Source organism: Eublepharis macularius, chromosome 4 (genome assembly GCF_028583425.1).
Source record: "Eublepharis macularius isolate TG4126 chromosome 4, MPM_Emac_v1.0, whole genome shotgun sequence".
NCBI lineage: Eukaryota > Metazoa > Chordata > Lepidosauria > Squamata > Eublepharidae > Eublepharis > Eublepharis macularius.
Genome location: NC_072793.1, coordinates 155,826,166 through 155,846,510, shown reverse-complemented (window position 1 = coordinate 155,846,510; position 20,345 = coordinate 155,826,166). Strand labels below are relative to the sequence as shown.

The 20,345-nt window shown below is 43.3% G+C and overlaps 1 protein-coding gene across 3 annotated transcripts; it reads right to left on the bottom strand.

Moving 5' to 3' along the window:
* Positions 1–2,715: 2,715 nt before the first annotated feature.
* On the bottom strand, positions 2,716–18,783 carry LOC129329224 (zinc finger protein RFP-like). 3 transcript variants are annotated; one of them, XM_054978684.1, is made up of 8 exons: positions 18,201–18,713; positions 15,335–15,430; positions 13,775–14,005; positions 12,757–12,779; positions 11,181–11,296; positions 8,117–8,257; positions 6,639–6,899; positions 5,516–5,602 (listed from the first exon to the last, which is right to left on the bottom strand). In XM_054978684.1, exons 1-7 carry the CDS (start codon positions 18,621–18,623, stop codon positions 6,670–6,672), a joined length of 1,260 nt encoding a protein of 419 aa, XP_054834659.1. In that variant the 5' UTR covers positions 18,624–18,713; the 3' UTR covers positions 5,516–5,602; positions 6,639–6,669. The 3 variants fall into 3 exon arrangements, with proteins under 3 accessions (XP_054834660.1, XP_054834658.1, XP_054834659.1); XM_054978685.1 differs by lacking the exon at positions 6,639–6,899 and having other exon boundaries at positions 2,716–5,602; positions 18,201–18,783; XM_054978683.1 differs by lacking the exons at positions 6,639–6,899; positions 13,775–14,005 and having other exon boundaries at positions 2,716–5,602.
* Positions 18,784–20,345: the final 1,562 nt, after the last annotated feature.

Sequence of the window (20,345 nt, the reverse complement as noted above, 5' to 3'; positions counted from 1 at the left end):
CACTAATAGTTGCAATATGGTGGTGTTCCTTTAAATGTCATGCCCTCCCTCCCTTGGGGTGATCTAAATGAAGTTACCCATAGTGTATATGGAAGAGTCTTAAGAGGCTTCAGAAAGTGCCTTACTCACCTTTAGCTAAGAGGGTAGGATTGTATCACGGGCAATGGGACACACCAAGAGCAGGAGCTTTGGGGGGGGGAGGGTCACAAGCTAACCACAGGCTTCCCTTGCAGGCTTCCAAAGCTGAAATACACTTTGGTGTGCAGCAGGATAAATAACAACCCTAAACGTGTACAAGAGCCCCATGGCACAGAGTGGTAAAACTGCAGTCCAAGCTCTGCTCATAATCTGAGTTCAATCCTGGCAGAAGCCGGATTCAGGTAATGTTGACTCAGCCTTCCATCCTTCCAAGGCTGGTAAAATGAGTATCCATTTTCCTGAGGGTAAAGTGTAGATGACTGGGGAAGGCAATGGCAAACCACCCCTTAACAAAAGTCTGCCAAGAAAATGTCGTGATGCAATGTCCTTACCCCCCACCCCATGGGTCAGCAACGACTCAGTGCTTGCACAGGAGACTACCTTTACCTTTTTTAAAAAAATGTGTACAGTGCCAACTTAGCTTTATTAAAGGGAAACAACTGAAACCGTAGCCGACTGAGGAATACATTCTCAGTGGAACTCCTCTTGTGGTAAAAAGTAAAATACTTGACACCTTGTACCCTTTGTTGGTGCCTATGATACCAGGGTCCCTAACATGGTTCCCATGGGTGCCATGGCACCTGCCAACACCTTTCCTGGGTGGTACCAGATGGAGTTTTCATAGAGCAGGGGTTCTTCTGATGGGCACTGGAGATCTGATTGGCTGTGCAGATTTTTAAACACGTTGCTTTGGCACAAGGATCTTCACAGTATGACTGGAAGTAAACTGTGTATGCAAAAAAATACTTTAAAACAGTATGTTCATTTTAAAAGGCATCCTGTTAACCAGAACTTCTGACTGAAATGCTTAATATTTGCTATTAAAGTTAGGCATAACCTCACTCTCTGACACTTTGGGTTGCCATCACCTCCTGTGGCAGCCATTTGGTAGTTGCGCTCACCCCCGTGTTAGAATTCTAAATGTGCCTGCAGGTTCCAGAAGGTTGGGGACCCCTACTCCAATATCTCATGCCAGAGGATTTCCTCACTCTATTCAATAGTAGGACCGGTCCTTAGGGTAGAATCTGGTGGAGGCTCTGCTATTTGAAATGTAGATTGTCTGCACTTGGACAAATACAAAGGAGAGTTCTAGCCTGTGATATAGACAGAGATAGGAAGAGGTGTCCATTCATTTTCATGTTCTGATTATAGTGCCTTGCATAACATGACTAAGTATTGTAAGGTTTCAGAAACCCTAGTAATCTCTCTCCACATCCAGTCTGCGGGAACTAGCATAGGATGGTGTCGCAGCTAAAATAATGAACTTTAGTGATACTAGGCTCCCTGATTCAATTTTTACTTCTGCCATGATTTCACTAGGTGGTCCTAGGCAAGGGCCTCAGCATCTGAGGGTTGACTGAAATTACACAGGCTACAGAAAGCTACATACACTTTCCTGTGAGTAGGCTCATTGAATTCCAGAAGGACTGAGGCCAAGAGCCAATGTAGCAATTTCTGGGAGAGCCCAGTACAAATCCCCACTCTGACATGGAAGTTTGCTGGGTGACCTTGGCCCAATTACTTTCAGCCTAACTTACCTCACAGAATTAATGTGAGTTGCTTTGGGTCCCCATTGGGGAGAAACGTAGGGTATGCGTGAAATAAATAAATTTGTCCAGGGGGAGAAATTTGAACATATAGACCTCTCAGACCTGCAATAATAATGCTGCCCTACCTCACCAGACTGTGAGGATTATAAGATAATATTACATGAAGCACTACTACATGGATGCTAAATATTCTATCACCCTCCCTCCCCAGCCCACAAATTTTAAAGATGTCTGCAGTTCTCCTCCCTCACTGTACCACATCAAAGTTATTTTCAGGAAGGTAGTCCACGTTGTATTCCTGTTTCATCAGTTCGTCGCTTGGGGTTTAAAACGCAAGAGGAGCTGACAGTGCCAGAGAACTAGGAAGATCCTGTGTGAGATATTTCACATCCAGGTTTCTCAGGAAACTCTTCACATTTGGTTTTCCCAAATCCTGTAATAGCTTTATCAATAGCAGCATTGTCTTTTTGGTGTTCGGAGATGCTTGGGGTGAGTGCATTAAAGCATCAGTGCAAATCTGCCCCGTATCTGGACCGTTTTTGGCAGAATGCTGCCTCCTCAGCTCCCTGCCAAGTTTGTGTGTTTTATTTCAGTTATCTCCAGCTTGGTGCCCCCAAAGCATTGCAGTGTCCATCAGGATGTTTCCAGGGCCCCACCTTCTTTCCCCAAAGCATCAAGATGATCCTGCCATTTTTCTACTTTATTGGAATAGGTAGGGTTACTATGGTCACTTCAGGTACTGTGCCCAAATCTCCAGGAATTTTTGGAGTTCGCAACCCTAGAAGTAGAAGTTACTCTAGATATACTCTCAGTTTCTGCATATAAATGTCCTTATATCCAAGGAAAATGCTTCCTTAATTCCTCTTCAAGAGCAATCAATTTGCTTCATGAAAGATGGCATTCTTCCTGAACAGAATAAAAACATGTCTAATGCATACACTTCATTCTGATTTAATAGGACCAACGCTCCATTCTCTTAGTATGGGGGGGACGGTGGGAAGTTGATAGGTTTCTGTTGTTGACACCTCAGGGGGGAAAGCAGCTGTGCGGGGCACCTTTTGTCTGTGAAGAACACCAATTTGGAAACAGATCCTTCCATTGTAGGATGCTTCGACTGGAACCTCCTAATATTTTGATTGGACACAGCCACCACAGCAGCCATTTTGTTGTGATTCCCACTACTTGTTTTCTAAATTCCTAAAGTGGTCAATGGCTCAACAAGATTGTGGACCTCTGGTTTATTTATTTACTTTAAAAAATACATCTGGCCTGTAGCTTGAAGCAGTTTACAACAAAATGGTAAAAATGCTATAGTGGTTTGTAACTGATCACTACAAGTTAATCAAGCAGAATGTCTAAGAAAAGGCAACAATACTAATGTGGCTATCTGAAACAGGGGTGGTCTTAGGGGTGGTGGGGCCGTAGGCAGAAGTTCAGGATGGAAACCCAGAATCACTACCATCCCCCGCTAGGGTCCCGCCAGCCTCCTGTTCCCCCAAAGTCAAGCAAATATTGGCCCTTGTTGTGTGTGCAGCAGGTAGGAGCCACTGCCAAGCCAGCAGCCCAAGCTTTGAATGGAGAAGGCGTGACTGGTTATGGTGCAAGCAGGCAGCCTGAGCCCCAAACAGGCTGGGTGGTGGTAGCAGGAGCCTTCTCTTACGCTTCTTTCCCTCTCCCCTCTATTGGGGGCGGGGGTAAGGACATTGTCACTTCGGGGTGCCTGGTTCAGGGCTTGGGGCAGCTGCTCCTGTTGCCCATTGGTTAAGCCTGTCCCTGCTTTGAACTATGCTTCAGTTCAAGAAAGCATCAACAAAAAGAGAAAGCGATCAATGGTCTTATGCAGCCTGCAGAATTTGAGTGAACTTTGACTCAGGAAAATATAATACCAGAATGTTAGTTTTATAAGGCACCACCGAACTTCTGTTTTAGTCAGGGCTTGTGTTTTTCACACCTCCTCTGCAAGACTGGTCCAAAGAGTGGGACCCGTCATAGAAAACGTTGAGGCTCTTACAGGGTGCATCCCCACAATAAGGGCATTCATCAAGTGTTTGCAGAGCACTGGGAGTTCCTTCTGGGCACAGCATATATTTTGCCAAGTATGGGTAGATTCTTATTTACTGGTCCCAAAGAGAAGGGCTATGACTTGGTTGCAACACACAAGCTGTGAATGCAGAATGTTCCAGGTTATATCCCTGGTACTGCCAAATTATCTCAGGTAGCAGGTGCTGTGAATACCTTTCTGTACTGGGGAGGCGCTGCCAGTCAGAGCAGACAATACTGAGAGACAGGCCAGTGGTTTGGCTTACTGTATTCTTCACATATATTTAACTTCATACATATTCACAACATAAATTTAAGATCTGTGTGGATTCTTGGGTGGCCCTTAGAGCTAGCCTCCTTTCCACTGTTCTGAGTTTCTCTACATGAGACATCTTACACGAGGCAGCTCGAGTGTAGGGAGATGCAATGTTAGCCAGGAAGCGTAGTTTAAAAAGACAAGAGCCAAAGGCTCTGTCAATTTCACTTCTCTAAACAGAGTTGCCAGAAATCACTCCTCAGAAGGTTTGTTGATTTCATCTTCACCTCCCCAAAGAGGAGGTGAAATTAAGAGAGCCTTTGGGGAGGTGAAGATGAAATTAACAAACCCTCTGAGGAGCGATTTCTGCCAACTCTGTTTAGAGGGGTGAAATTTAAACTACGCTTCCTGGATAACATTATGTCTCCCAACACTTGAGCATCCTCGTATAAGATGTCTCATGTACAGAGACTCTCAGACACAAAGTGTAGATTCACATTTACCCTCCAGGTAGTCTCACTAGCCTTACAGATGCTTGATACAGATTTTTCCCAAAATGCAGCAGTGTTTTCTTAGCTTACAATTCTTGGCTGGGGTAGTTCTCTGCTAGTAGATGCCATGGCAGCCATGAACATGAATGGCTGAAAAAAGGGATTAGACAGATTCATGGAGTTCATCAACAGCTACTACCCATGGTGACTAAAAGGAGCCTCCATATACAGGGATAGTTAACCTCTGAATACTAGAGCTGGAGAGGGGGGGAGCAACATCAGGGGAAGGCCATTTGTGCCTCCAGGGTAACTGGTTGGCCACTCTATGAACAGAATGCTGAAAGAGATGGACCAGCAGCCTGGTGCAGTATGGTACCCCTTAGGGTTCATCACATAGAGATAACTGGAGTATTTTAAACTGCGTGGAAATGCATGTAAAAGATGTCACTGAAGTGAAATTACATCTCTATTCTGCATTTGCTACATGGACAAAATGGCATCTGTTCTCGGTTCTGTTATTTGGCTGGCTTATGAAAGGTATGTGCAGCCTCAGGGACATAGTCTGAGCTGTGATCTCAGTCCCACCCACAGCCAGGGATAGATTATTTCCCCTCCAAACGAAGTTGAGGGGAATGTAAAGATCCAAGTATCCTTCTCTGCATCAAAAAATGCTACCTGGCCTGCTTCATAGTCCAGACATACCTGGATCTTTTGGTGCATCTTGCTCAAGGGCAAAGAGGTTGGAGGAGACGTCAGTGCTCTGTAATGATTGAATCCTAAGTGCTCCAAAGCCCAGATTCCCTCTTCAGGCCGGAAGTTGAGTTTCTTTTTCCTCTTTACAGATTCTCTGGCTACACCCACAGCCCAGCACCCCCCTTCCAAAACCTCTACCTCCCAGCAGTGCTTCCCAGAGCTAAACCCTTTGCTGCCCAGAACGCAGGGGTACACGTTAAACTGGTCCCGAGACTTGGCACGTTTCTGGCGTGTGTCTCCCAACGTCACACTTTTCCCATTGTCAGACACGATGACGTAGGGGCCTGCTGTGGCCAGATCCAATGTCATATTTTCTGCAAAAAGACAAGACAGGATCAAAGGATGAGTAAGGGCCGGTCTCCACCACTATTCTACCACTGGGTGGTGCCCTGTGTAAGCTGTCTGCAACTTGCCTCAACTCAAGGAGCTACTGTAGGTAGGAGGCGCTGGCAGGGCCCAAGTGTTATTTTTTCAGACCCAGTGCAAACTTGTAAAATGGTCCTCCCACACGTACGCGCACACACCAATTCCACAACCCCTCAACCCATACATGCAATCTCATGAACTATAAAAAAAGGTTTACTTAATTAGTGCAACATATTCTACTTTTCTGAAAAATGCCTGCTTTTGCTACTTTAGTTTAACCACAACATCCAGCCTGAGAGTCCTACAATTTTAAGTATTTTGTAACTTTTTGGTCACTTAAAAAGGGTTATCCTGAACAAATGTGGCTGCAAAGATTAGGCCAATTAACATAAAGCTTTTTTTGGCCACCTTCATTGCAAAAACATGAACTGGCCCTCCAAAGCCCATTTCTCTTGCATGTTCACACTCAATAAGATGGCTAGGAGGCTTAACTTTCTTGCCTCACTGCAATTTTTGATGAGCGCTAGCTTGCTGAAACTTCTTTCCGCTTCCTCCAGTTACTGCCAGTATGCAAAGAATCTATAAGACTACGCACACTTCACAGACTCAGTCTCCATACTGAAATCATTTTCATCTTGACTTTGTTCATCTGCTTCGCTAGTTACTGTGTTGTTGTTTGACTGCAGGAAAGCCTTGCCTGATCTGAAAAACTGGAGCATAGATTGGTTCCCTTTAGCCTTTTTCTTTCTTTACCTTGTTATGATTAAGGCTGCCTGATTTGTATTTATAGCCACCACCAGACACAGCAGCAAGGAGTGTTTGTGAGTGAATGAGATATTTTGGGCCGGCAAGTCTTGCCAGAAGAAATAGCAGCAGCACGTGTGCTCACTTTCTTATGATGCTTTAAGTCTGCCCTTCCCACCAGGTGTCCCTCTCACCTGCCTATGCAAAAGGAATTATGGAAGTGGTAGTTATAAGGGTTACCAGCTCCAGTTTGGAAAATTCCTGGAGATTTCTATGTGGTTCCTGGGGAGGGGAGGAAGCTCATCAGGGATGTGAAGCCAGAAAGTCCATCCTTCAAAGCTGTCATTTTCTCCAGGACAGCTAATCTCTGTAATCTGGAGTTTATTGGTAGAACTCCAGCCCTCAATAGTTCTTGATATGATAGACCCAACAGTTCAGCATGTTGCTTGAGACTGTTGCCGTAAGTCAGCTTCTGTCTGGCTCTAGCAAATTTCACAAGTTCTGGACAACAGACACAAAGATACAAGGACGTAAGTTTCTATGCATATCCTTAGGCATGATCTACAGTTTACTGCAACCTGGGCCAGACCCCTCTGGACCTCTAGATCCCAGTAAAGTGTACCCTTTCTCTCCCTTGTGCAAGAAAAGCCAGTCCTTTTGTTACCCAAATGGGGGGGTCTCCTTGTGAGCTGGGGGAATTAGCATATAAGGAGATGCAGTGAGAGGGGGTAACTGGGATCTCCATCAATGTATACCAGGATCATTCCCTTAGAAAACTCTTGAGTAAACAGGTGGGTGTACAACAGGAAAGGTTTCTTTATTAACTGAACAATAAAAAGGAAACACACAGGAAACACACACAGCATACACACACAGATAACTAAGAAGATAGGGAGGAAAAGGGGAGAGAGTAGTTGGAATCGGGTGATATTTACCAGTCTCAAGGAAAAGGAGGAGAGGATCTGCAGAGGAACAGCAAAGCGACCTGCGTGTCGTAGCAAGGAGGAGGTTCAAGTGGCCTTGCGGGCATGTGGATGGGTATCAAGACACACACACACACACACACACACACACTGAGCAGCATATGGCTAGGTAGTCTAGTTATACTTCAAAACATACCCTGGGAAGAGACTGGTGTCTTGCCTCCAAAACAGTGGCTTAATTGCTTACCCAGAAGTAGGACAAGATGGGAAAGGTGTGATGTGATTATCTTGGGCTTAGGTAAAATACTGCTTGATGACCCGGTAACTACCAGATAGGGAGGCTATCGGTGGGAGAGAAAAGGTGGAGGGAGGTGTCGATGGGATTAGGCAGGGGGGTGTCTCAGGAAGCCTCCTTATCTCTGCTGCTGAGCGGGGGCCATTCAGTCAGTCATCCCCTATGACTCACGGCTTGATAACTTTTCAGTCTCCAGGCCACCTGGCATCCATGCTGCCTTGCTGGGCAGTGTCTGGAACTGCTGGCAAAGGGGCTCATGATATTTCATATCCATAAACTGCTTTTCTAATATGACAGAGGGGTCTGAGGGCTAACGCAAAACATGCATTGAGCCACCCAATTAGCAACACCTCCATGAGTCTAGATGGAGCTTCAGTCTATTAATCCACTCTCATCCAGCCTGTTACTGCTTCCAGGCATCTGTTTAGTACATCCACCATTCCTCCCCTTGTTGATGAGTAGCAAGTTTATTCTTTCTTTGGCAAGAAAGCTTCACACACCTACAGGCTGAGGGTTTGGTGTGGAAACACCATTTGGGAGAATCTCATCCTTCTGCCAACATAAAAACTCCTGATCTGTCTGTACGCCTATTGTCAAAGATGCAGCCTCATCCTTTTCTTGCAGTTCGGACATCAAAGAGTCTAAAGAAGAGAAGGGAGAGAGAAGAGAGTTCTGACTTCATGCTACTTTGTTTGATATTTAATGTAACACTCTATTAACAGACAAAAAAAAACAGTAGAGGGAGGGAAACAGAGTCCTGGAGGAAAAAAAGAGGCCAGAGTTATCATTTTGAGGTCTAGACTATTACATACTAAAATGCCTGCGACACCTGAAAGCCCAAATTTTGTAGTAAGTTTACAAATCAGAAATATTTTCCTCAGTGATCACTGTTTTATGAGTTGCCCCATCCAACTGCCAATCCATCTCCAGCTATTTCAAAGGGGAGGGGGGGCATGCTCAACAGGGAAGCCAACAGGGAAGCGCACTTTCCACACCTCTTTAAACACAATCTCCGATGGGGAAAAAAAACTCCGCTCTCTTCAGTCTGGACTGATTTTCTCTTTCTTGCCTACTATCAATGCCAGTCTAAGCACAGGTATAATGCATGCAACTTTACCGTCTCCAACAAACTTATGTTTCTGTTATCAAGATGAACCAAACTTCCTGTTTCTTTAGACTTCCCACTTCTTGTATGATCTAACAAGCATTTCCTGTGGTTTTCAACATGTAGAATACTTGTCTCTCCCAGCCTAGGGGTTCAAGGTGTAAACACAGTCTTCTCAGCTACTGTGACAGGTCCAGCACAGCAATGTACCCAAGAGATACAGGCTCCAATCAGATCACTGCAGCGAATCAGCCAACAGAAACTGTACTGAGAAAAGTTAAGATCAGATACAAGGAGGTTGTTAGTCAGAAGTTAGGTTTTGAAGGCTGAGAGTCGGAAGTTTAGTTCTGAGGGTTAGTATAACAAGAGTATGAATTAAAGATCCAAGAAGATCCTATCAGATCTCTGGGCTAAGTTCCCCATCTGGCTAATGGAAGTGTTACAATATGCCAGCAGGGTTTTACTTGGCATAGCATGTAATTTAGTTGCAGCAGAGTGCTATGTTGATATGTTATAAAACTCAGCAGGTTTTTCTGAAGCATGTCCCGCAACTCCTAGTTCATTGTAAATATTTATCTGAATGTGTTTAGGGTTTTTTTGTCACACAGATGATTCAGGTCCAATAGTTTAGTCATATATTTTGGATAGTAATTTTATTAATGTTGTTTTTCTTACTTTCTTGGAATATGTATAGTTATTTTAAAAGATAAAATAGTTATAATTTAAAAGTTTCCTTCAAGTTGTTCCCCCCCGAAATAAGCTTTATTCTTGTTTACTTTTAAAAAGCAAAACATCTCTTGCCCATCAGCTTTACCTCAGTTATCAATCCTGCCTTGGTTGAGTTATACTCAGTTCCACAGTCTATCTCCTTAAGATTCTCCTTTTAATTTCCCACAGCGAACTTTGGTGCAGTGGGCTAGACAAGAAATTTTGTTGCAACAGAAGGAAAAATCCTATGGAATGGTGACTAGCCCCCCAAAATCCATGACAACTACCATTATTGTTTAAGCTCAATATAATTATAACAGTATATCTCTATATCTGTGGTGGCCCCTACTCTGTGGAACAGCCTGCCTGAGGAGGTTAGGAGAGCTCCCACTCTCCTAGCTTTCTGCAAACAAGGCAAAACCAAATTATTCAAGAAGGCTTTTGTATTGTAGAGAGGGAGTCTCAGATGCTTCACTAATGAGTTAAGAACCATAGATCTCACCCATAACCACTGTTGCCATACATACTACCTGTTGCTTTAAATATGTGCTCCTATGTCAGCCCTAGAATTGCTTATGTTCTGTTTCAGCATTTCTTCAACTCTGTATTGGATTCTTTCTAATGTTATGTCTTTGTAAACTTGCATTTATTTACCCTACGGCATTGTTTATGAAATTGTCCTTGATACTGACTGTACTACTCTCACACTGTGCAATAAGGCGAACCACAAATGACAACAATAAATAAATAAATAAAATATGTGTAATAGGTCTTCAAAGTAAGTCCCTAGTCCCTTTCATTGCAGAACTATAAGGGGAAAGGCAGGGAAAACGAGATTCTTTGCTGAACAAGACTTACTGCTGCAGTTAGTAAGATCTTGCCCATGCAGAAAGATTTTTGTGGGGAATATAGCACTATATTATGTACTATGTAGGACCCCAGTTTCAATTCCACTTCCTGCTGACTGCATCATGTTTATATTTCCTGCAAGATGAGGGTTTTTTTTCCTTTTTTGCTTCCTTCTTTCAATATGTCTTGTATACACAATTACAATACATTATCCCCCATTATGCCCCCCGTAGGGCCTTGCGCTCTGCGGATCAACAGCTTCTGGTGGTCCCTGGACTGAGGGACATTAGGCTGGCCTCAACTAGGGCCAGGGCCTTTTCTGCCCTGGCCCCGACCTGGTGGAACACTCTCCTAATGGAGAGCTGGGTCCTTGCGAGACCTTTTACAGTTCCGCAGGGCCTGCAAGTCGGGAGCTGTTCCACCGGGCCTTTGACTAGGGGCCAGTTTTTTGTTCCCTCTTCTGACCGCCAGACCCTCCTTTTGATGTAACCCTGGAGTTACATCATGGCGGTACCCATGGTTGTGGTGACTCTGTAGTGGCCAGATTTGTTTGGTGGTGCTTGTTTTTTTATGCTGCTGATATAAAATTGTGTATTAATATTGGTTTTATACTATTTATAATGTTTTATTGTATTTTTAATAATATATTAGTTGGAAGCTTCCCTGAGCCCACAAGCAGGAAGGGTGGGGTATAAGTCAAATAAATAAATAAATACAAAAGAGATAACCTTCCTCTTTTCATTCACCACTGACAAAAGAAGAGACATTCTAAATACACAGAAGACAGGAGAGAAGTGAGCTGCTGAGGTTAAAGCACAAAATGAACAGGAGCTTCAGAAGAGAGAGAGAGAGGAATGTCAAAGATAAAGAAGCATCAGGACTGGATGTCAATCCTCCTTTACCTTTGAATTTCTTCAGATATTTTTCTAAGGAAAAGTTTTTCTTATCAAATGAACTGAGTTTTTCTTTTAAGTCTTGTGAAATCTCCATGGGCAAATGAAGCTCTTCCTTCTTAGATCTAGTGAGCAGAAAACCCAAAATTAAATTAATCCTTGTATGAATTTTGGACATAGACTGGGAACAAACACAGCACTGGAAACAATCCTGCAAGCTTCTTTTGTTGCCGCTCATCAAAGTGTTTTCTCATGACTAGAGCTTGGTTTCCTGCCTCTTCTCTCTAAGGTTTATTTGCTTTAATTCAGCGTATGTTCCCATCACTATGAATATGTTGCTTCTTTTTTCTGCTTTGTTTTAGCCCCTCCTCCTTTTCCCATTCTGTTCAAATTTTTCCTGTTTACTAGTAAATGTCATTATTTTCTTGCTCCCACTGATCTTCTGTCCACACTCTCTTTGTTCTCCTGACATCACTGGCCTCTGTTGACCCAAGATTACATCTGCAACCCCCCAGTGTCTGCCCATTCTCCCCTGTTGTTATCTATCTATCTGGTTCCTCTCGTTGGTGATTCATAAAAACTTGCCGCTGACATTTTTTAATCAGTCTCAGACATCTATCTTTTCCCTTCCACTCTCCTTGTGAGTTTTCTCCTCTCTTTTCTGGTCAAGGTGCCTAAGATCATCAGTCAATTTAAAACACTGAAAGGTCTTAGCCGAGTATTGAACCACTACTGAGCCCTATATATGGTTGCAGGTTAATATAAACGTGCCAACTAAATGCTAGTTTTTACCCCTCTTTCAGATTTCTGCTTCACCTTTAGGCTTGACATTGGCCTACATGACACTGAACCTTTTGCGTGAGTGAACTTTCTAGAAGCTTCTCTTAATATGACTCATTCTTTTCTGTCTTCCACATTCAGGTCTGTTTCTAATAGTAAAGCCATTTCCATTGTCATCCATAAACACCCCATACACTGACTGCTTTGCAACAGGCAACATAAGCCTGAGGACAGGGCCCAGCTCTTCTTTTTGTTTTATATAAACAGCTAGCGCACAGAGGAATCCTGCCCCACATATGGGGTTCCATTTAGCCAACAGAGCTAATAGCTAGTGATGGACCTATCCTCCATGAATTCATTGAACTGCTTTTTCAGCAATTTTAGTGGCCGTCAAGTTATCTCGTGGCAGTGAGTTCCTCAAGTTAATTACACATTGTGTGATGAACTTCTTTCTTTTGTGTCTCCTGAATCTACTGCCCATCAAATTCACTGGGCATCCCAAATACCCTAGTATTATGGGATCCACTTTCTGCACTTCATACACAATTATAAAAATATTTATCATACTCCCCCTTAGTGGAATAGGGGGCACACACAGACATAGGCTTACTCAATAGGTAGAGAGATGCAGTTTGCAAATATTCTTTTACCTTTGCCTCTGTGTTCCAGGGAACACAGTGAAATAAGGGTCTGTGGCTCCAGTTTTCAGAGCCCTGCTTCAGAGAAATGTCCACATCACCTTAGTTCATGTCTGTGCACATGTGAACCAGCCCTCAGACTGCAGAAACAGAAGAGAGCTGCTTACCTGTTGAGTATTTTCTTGACATTCTGGAGGGGAAAGGGAAAGAAACAAGAGTTGCCATGACAACTACACAATGATTTTCTAAGTGTGTTCATGTTTTTGTCTGCTGAAGCATTAAAAGGTAAGCTCATGCATTTAGATATCATTGAGAAAATAAGAGCAACCTTAGTTATGACCCATTCCACACAGCAGTCTGTCAAGCAAGCCCTGGCAGCTGGCAAATGCTGAAGCCTTTTGTCTCTTCCCTGTTTGCTCTAAATTAGGCTTTGTTTGGACCAAGAATGAGCGTTTGAAAGCTCTATGTCCTTCTGGCTGCTATTCTTCTGCCATCCTCCCTTTCCATCCTCTGGTGTAAACTCCACCCTAATGAGCTCGCTTGCGGGAAGGGTGGGGTATAAGCCAAATAAAATTAATAAATGGAATGGATGATGAATCTGCTGGAAATGTTGCAACTGATGCAGCCATTTAAAATGCAGCACTCCACAGGCCTCAGGCTCCACTTCCCAAGCAAGCTTTGTTTTCAGTCACCAATTCACCTCATTACTTTCCCTCCAATAGGACTTTGCCCCAAAAGACTAAAAAAGATGTCTGGGTTTGGCTTGGCTGCCCCCTTGGCCCTGATACCTTATGGCAACATCCAGATGTTTGTCCAGTGGTTCCTCACTCCCTTCTTCCTTTATTGACTTATGCGGCCCACCCTGTGGAACACATCGGCAAAGAAGGGGATGCAATACAATGAAGAAAAATTCTGGTTTGCACCTGATTTTTCTACCATTGCTGCTAGCTACTGTGCTGTTTATCCCATATGCCTAGCACAAAACCCTGGGCAAACAGCAACAACTGGCCCTAGACACAGGCCACAGGGCAAGTGACCTTCCTCGCATTTGCAAATTGATTTCACTGATCTCCCACCAGTTAATGGTCTCAAAAATGTGTTGTCATCTGTTTCCAGGTTGGGTGGAAATGTTTCTCTGCAGAAAAACAGTCTTGTTAACACCCCCTGCAAGATCTACCCTCTCACCTGCAGGAATTCACTAGCTGACTGTTCACACTTCTCCTCCATCTCCTTGATCTGGCCCTCAAGAACAGAAATCTCCTCTGAGAATCTGATGTCACTTTCCTTCTGCCCTTGCCTAATCTCCATCTCCATCTCATCCAACTGGTCCAGAAGGCACTGCTCCATTTCCTCAAGGAACTGATGCAGCAGTTCAAATTCAGAGGTCATTTTCTTTCTTTTGGCATCTAAATTCTCCTGTGATTAAAAGGTCACGGTAGGAAGAAGTAAGCGATAATATCCATGCATGACTTGGGATTTATGTCAAAGAAAAGCATTATGTTGAGGAAATGCAAATAGAGTATTACAGCCCATGCAGATTTTTGTATTTATTTTACAAAGCCAACTGAAAGGAGAATACTTTGTGCACGCTTTGAGCATCAAGAGTGTGACAACTTCCTATCCTCCATGTTCTGCTATGTATCATCCCACACTAGTGGCTGTCATTCCAGCCCCAGAGCACTGATTTCACTAGCAGGGGCCATCCTTCCACTCTGGGGGCTGTCATTCCAGGCCCAGAGCAGGTTTCTCAAAACCCATTCCACATTTTCTTCACAGCTTTTCTGTGCTGTAATCTTGGACTCCATGCGAGTCAACTGGCATTCCTGGCTCCCATTATATCCTATGGGCCTTCAGGCATCTCCCATTTTCCCCAGTGAGCATTCTTGGCATTCATTTTTAGTACAAACCATTTCTGTTGCGGCAGAACAAAAACGTATCACAGAAGTTAAATAGAATCTTGGATGGTGGTTGAGGAATCCTTCAATTCTAAAACGGTATTGTAAGAGAGAGGAACTTCTGATTTGGAATTTGAAGTTGTCAGCTAAAAAGGCAGCAACCCACATAAACCCCAACCTCTTTTCAATATTTGGCCTTTTCAATCTCTACTTTAGAGAAGAAGTAAGTGGGATGGCAGTGGACCCTGGCTCCATATGCCCAGGTGAGGAATTAACCAAAAAAAACCTTCTCTACTTCTGTATGTTTTCTGTTAAGCAAATCCTATTTAATTTAATGGGGCTTACTGATACTGGCCAAAATGGACTTTATTGTAAATGAAACTATTAAAAGGTTCTTATTTAATTATATCTAACATTGCTTGTATAATTTTTATAGCTTATGAAGCTAAAACCTGCAATCAGATAGTTGTGTTTGCACATTTGCATAAAAAATCTGTGAATAACTTTGTAAGTCCAATAAATATTTCAACAAATTCTTTTGCTTGAATAACTTAAATAATGGTTATAAAATAGAAAAAAATTGCAATTAAAATGCATGAAACTGATGGCTGCCAGAAACCTGCAGCCCAAAATTCATGTGACAACAAATCAATGAGCCACCAAGTAAATTTGAAATTATAGCTCACCATACCACAAAATTTGGGAATGAATGACTTACATCATTAGACTGCATCTTCCTTGATTAGATTCTGTAGTTATTCTATCCTGCCCATCTTCCACAGCTATGATTGTTCCTGACCTGGGCTTCATACTCCCAAATCTGTGCTCGTGAACTGAAAGAGATACGTACCAGATACTCTTCAACTGTTCGTTCGCTGGCTTGCTTAAGGTCTTGAAGTCTTTCTCTCTCTTGCTTACGAGTCTGCAATTGACTTTGGATTTGTTCCTGAAAAGAGAAGTAAATTTGCTTAGGTAGAACTGGATTTTGTTTCTTTTATCCATGTGTGTGCATGCACATATGGCGAAGTTGCTGTTTCCAGCTGTCTCTCACACACTCCTCATTTCCTGAACTCAGTCCTTCACTTTGGAAATCTGGTTGAAAAAGGTAACCACAAGGAAAATACTGAGGCAAATTAAAACTTATCTACAAACATGGTTTCTCTTTATTCCTGTATTTAGCTAGCATTAAGCATCTCAGTCTACCTTTCCACACCAACTAAGCTACCAGTTTTCCTCCTAATTTACCAACCAGCTGCTTCAAGGCAAATCTGAATTGTACTGTGCCGAGTGCTGAGTTTTATTTCCTTTGGATGAGAAAGCACTGAAGACTTCTGGTGTTTCTGTAACGTTTGCTTAGTTTACAAGTAGAGTATAGAAGCAAGCTAAGAGGCACCCTAGAGGACAGGAGATCCACTGCCTCAAAACAGATACACACACACACACACACACACACACACACAAACCGCCCTCCAGTGAGATAGAGATCTTACATCCTCAGACACTTCAGACTCAGTTCTCTGTCTGTTCCGAACTCTAGAAATGAGGATTCTGGCATGAAGCTGCTGCAGACGGCAATGCTAATGTACTTTTTTCGCCCTCCCTTCTCTCCCTAAGAGCCTCTAGTGTCCTCTGGTGAAGTGTTGCTCAGCCTGTGGGTCACAGGCCAGCCCTCCTTAATAGACGCTCCTGCCCTTTGCACTACTCTTTCTGTCCTTCTCCACCTTGCCAACTTCTCATTCTCTCATCTCCCCTGGTTTGTGACAATAATGGGGGGGGGGCTGCCTGGCTGTGTGGAGGGAGGGGAAGAGCCTCTGTGGCAATTTTAACAGGCGATACATGTTACTGTGTCTCCATGGCAGATTCGAGGATGTAGTACTGCTTAGAGTGGTCCTTAAACAATCAGTAATGTGTAGGTAAAATTTTTCCTCTTATTACATGGCAGGGGGCAATGAAAGTCTTCACTTCAACTACTCTGAAGGTGGTTAAGGATGGTATAACACTCTCTGTTAAGCTGTTTTGAGCAAACAGCTGTTGAGTAGTTTCTACTCTCCCATCCATGGTGGTTCTTTCCCAATGGTAAAAAAAACCCCCTATGTCTGTCTTCTACATTTAGATGGAAACTAGGGGTGCAATCAGAGTTTGAATTACTCCAAGCCCCTTGCACTATACTGAGGTTGAAAATGAGGCCATTTTATGTGATTTGCCTGCATTGATATTTCTGCTTTGTAGGGAAAAAAACACGTCATGAGTGATTACTGTAATGATTGATGCTATTTTAATAAGCAAAACATGACATTTGACTATTAATATTAGGTATATACATTTTCCTATGTAGAATACTATCTCTGTAGGAAGATCATGTGTGAAGTGATTCTGAGAAGAACCAACTTCAGTGCTTAATCTGAGGTGAGGCTTTGACCTGTATTTTGGAAATTAAGCCTTGACCCTGGAAATGGTATCTTATATTAATTAATACTTTTCTTTATAGCACACACACGTTGATTGATGAAGAATCAAGTGAAATATTTCCTGATTGTTACTAAAGTGAGGTTTTTTAATCTTTGGGGGGATCAGAGGGTGTAATGGAGGAGGACAGGACTGAACGTCCTCCTTAGGTTTCCTTATGCAAAAGCTGGGTACAGCAGAACACCACTTGCTTGGCATTCATAGTGAGGGCAGCTGCGCCCTTTGTGCAGTGTTTTGTTGGTTTCTCAAAGGCATCTGGTTGGCCACAGTAGGAAATGGAATGCTGGACTTGATAAGCGCCAAGGTCATAGTTCTCCTAGGGCACCAAAAAACCTTGCGTCAGCCCAGGACGGGTCACCATGCCAAGTAAATCTGGACTAGTGGGTCATCATTCCAAAAAGGTTGGGAACCGCTGCTTTTAGCAAACGCAAATCCTGAGCAAGCCCTGAGCTACAAGTACCAGCTTGCATTTCAAAACAGATTAAAACAGGGACAGCCTCAAAAAGAAGTACCCCCTCCACAATGTTACTCAGTGCAGAAGGCTCCTGTCTACCTGCCATGTGACTATAATTGTGTTACCCTACATATGTCTTCCCACACTCCGGAAGAAGTTAGTAAAATGTTAATATTCAAAGGCTTGCATTTATAAAATATTGCTTTGGCTCTATGCCTTCTTTGTCAATCTTAGGTTCTTATGAGTATATATTGCTACACATCTACTGTTGTGGTGGGGGGATGTAACAATTTTATTCATGAAAAGCCATTTCTGTTCCTTTTTGGTTTTTATACCCTCTACCAAACCTGTTTACCAGACATTAACATGGGGCGCGAGCAAAGTGATCTTTCTTTTAAAATCACCTTCCAAACAATTCTGTTATCTGTCCACCTTGGCAGATTGAGTTGTCTGTGATACAGCAAAGGAAAACAACTTTTCTGCTGGGATTTCTCTCTCTCTGGAAGGCACCCGTTTTACTTCCAGAGTAATACAGATGGATCTTCCAGCAACAACTGAATCTGATTTGACACCAACATCACTAAGATGTATCTAGGGCAGCTCAAGTTATGATATAAACTATTTTATAGTTATTACGATTTTATTTAAATATTTATAGACCACTTTACAGTGGGCACCAAGTGATTCACACAAATGTGTTTACACACACACACAACAAAACCACAGAACCAACATAACCATCAGAGCCAGCTCACATCAATATCCAGAGGGAATAAACCGGCACCCATCAACTTACTTTGTAGTCTTGGGCAGCCTCCTCTAGAGGAAGGACGGTGTGGCTCCTGTGCTCCTTGGATCTGTCGCAGACCACACAGATAAGGCTTTGGTCGTCATCGCAGAAGAGCTTCAGGGGCTCCTGGTGTTTCTCACAGCCGCCTTTCCCTCCTCCGCTTTCGACCTCCTCCTGCAACTTGAACCGTTTGGCCAGTTCGACCATGCTGGCGAGTTCCCTGTTCGGCCTGAAGTCTCTCTTGCAAGCCCTTCTCCGGCAGTGAGGGCAGCAGAAGTGCCTCCGGGATTCATCGCAGCACTGGGTGATGCAGGCCCGGCAGAAGTTGTGCCCGCATTCGATGGAGACGGGGTCTTTGAAATACTCGAGGCAGATGGAACAAACGGCGGCTTTCTGGAGGCCTTGCACGGGGTTCTCGCACGCAGCCATGCTGGGATCCTCACCCCGCGTCGGCTGTGCCCCACAGCCGGGGACAGCGCAGACAGAGCGCGTTCTGCTAGCAGTTTCGGCGTCTACGGAAGAAAAGTATGCCTGTGCCTTTTCTAAGTGCGGATTGGTTGGTTTGTAGCAGGCGGGATCTGCAGGGCTTTGATTTCGGGGGAGGTGGGTGGCCAGATAAGAATGTTACAATCTAGAGACCTTGGCATAGCTCGGATATTTGAATACTTGGGAAAGCCGCGTTATTGGCCTGCTTCCCTTCCCTCTGTCCGCTCCACCCATCGTGTGTTTACAAATAAATTATTTACGAATTTAATGGAACATCCAAACTTCCATTCTCTCTTGCTTCATCTTTCCTCAGTTTTATTGGCTGCCCAGGCTTATTTTTATTCTGCTCAGTGTGGCGTTGGTGATTCTTCTTTCTCTATTTAATCGTTACAATAACTGAGGTAGAAGAAAAGAGCAAGAGTCTAGTATTACCTATAAGACTAACACAATTTGTGGTAGGGCATGAGAGCAAGAGCAAGATTCAGGTCCAGTGGCAACTCAGAGACCAATTGGGCCCAGATCTTGTTCTACTACAGACCAGCACAGCTACCCACCTGAAACTATCAGAATGGCTAAGTTCACACAGTGAATTTAATGGCTAAGTGGAGATTTGAATCCAAGTCTAACAGTTATGTGTCCAGCACTCCAAGCATTACACCACACAGGCCCTCCACTAAAAAATTCCAAAACACAAAAGGTGCAAAGCCTTCTTCACTATGTATTTTACTGAATTGTACAATCTAAAGAACAAATTATGGATGCAATAACTAAATATTTCAACAATGCATTGCATACCATACACAAAATGCAACAACATTTGGTAGGCAGTTGTGAACAACAAAAGTGACAGCAATTTCACACACACACCCATTGCCCGCATCCAATGGCCTAGAAACTGCTACAGCACTTCTAAGGCTACAACACAACTAAACTGGGAAAGGACAAAAGCCCTTTAAAATGCTGAAGAGGCCCTTAGCTCTTTGCTCAGTCAGTTTGAAGGTGTTTAGTTCTACTTCCTCCCTGTAGTGACTGCACATGGAGTATCCACCAGCTGTTTCCCCTTTAAGCCGGATAAAAGGAGGTTTATTTTTAATTCATTTCAAAGGGGAAAATATGAGGGCCAGAAGTGTTGTGCCCATAATGGATGTGATATCATAAGGATGTTCTCAATTACTGCCCACCGTCCATGTGAGGAAAAATCCCTATGTGGAAGCAGCTAGGCCTATCTTCTTTACATGGGTAGTCATAGTAGAACATAACTACAGTAGTAGTGTAACGGATTGTTTATCCACAACTAATTAAGGCTTCCACTGTTCAGGCTAAAGATTTTATCTTTACTTCTGGACAGCTTTTAGCACTTTATTGAGACCTGGAAAAAAGCACTCTGTTTTTAAATGCAGCTGCTTGTCCGTACAAAAGATAGCTCAAGATGGGTAGCCGTATTAGTCTGTCTGTAGCAATAGAAAAGAGCAAGAGTCCAATAGCACCTATAAGACTAACAAAATTTGTTACACAAATTAAGTACCCTTTTGCCTTTCCCCAGATTCTTCAGTGCAGAGGCAGAGACAGGCAAGGGCTTGCTTCAAGGATTTTTATTGAATATGGCAATATTGGGTACAGCTTCAAAAAAAAAAGCTGAGGGTACCAGAGAACATAAAGCTTACA

Bases quoted from the DNA above. Each gene is read 5' to 3' on its own strand.
- LOC129329224 (XM_054978685.1), bottom strand. From the start codon at position 18,623: ATGGCTGCGTGCGAGAACCCCGTGCAAGGCCTCCAGAAAGCCGCCGTT. The intron at 15,431-18,200 runs GTAAGTTGATGG...TTCTCTTTTCAG, and splicing joins AGGCTGCCCAAGACTACAAA to GAACAAATCCAAAGTCAATT. The intron at 5,603-8,116 runs GTGTGTGAAGCT...GTCTTTTTGCAG, and splicing joins ACCAAACCCTCAGCCTGTAG to AAAATATGACATTGGATCTG.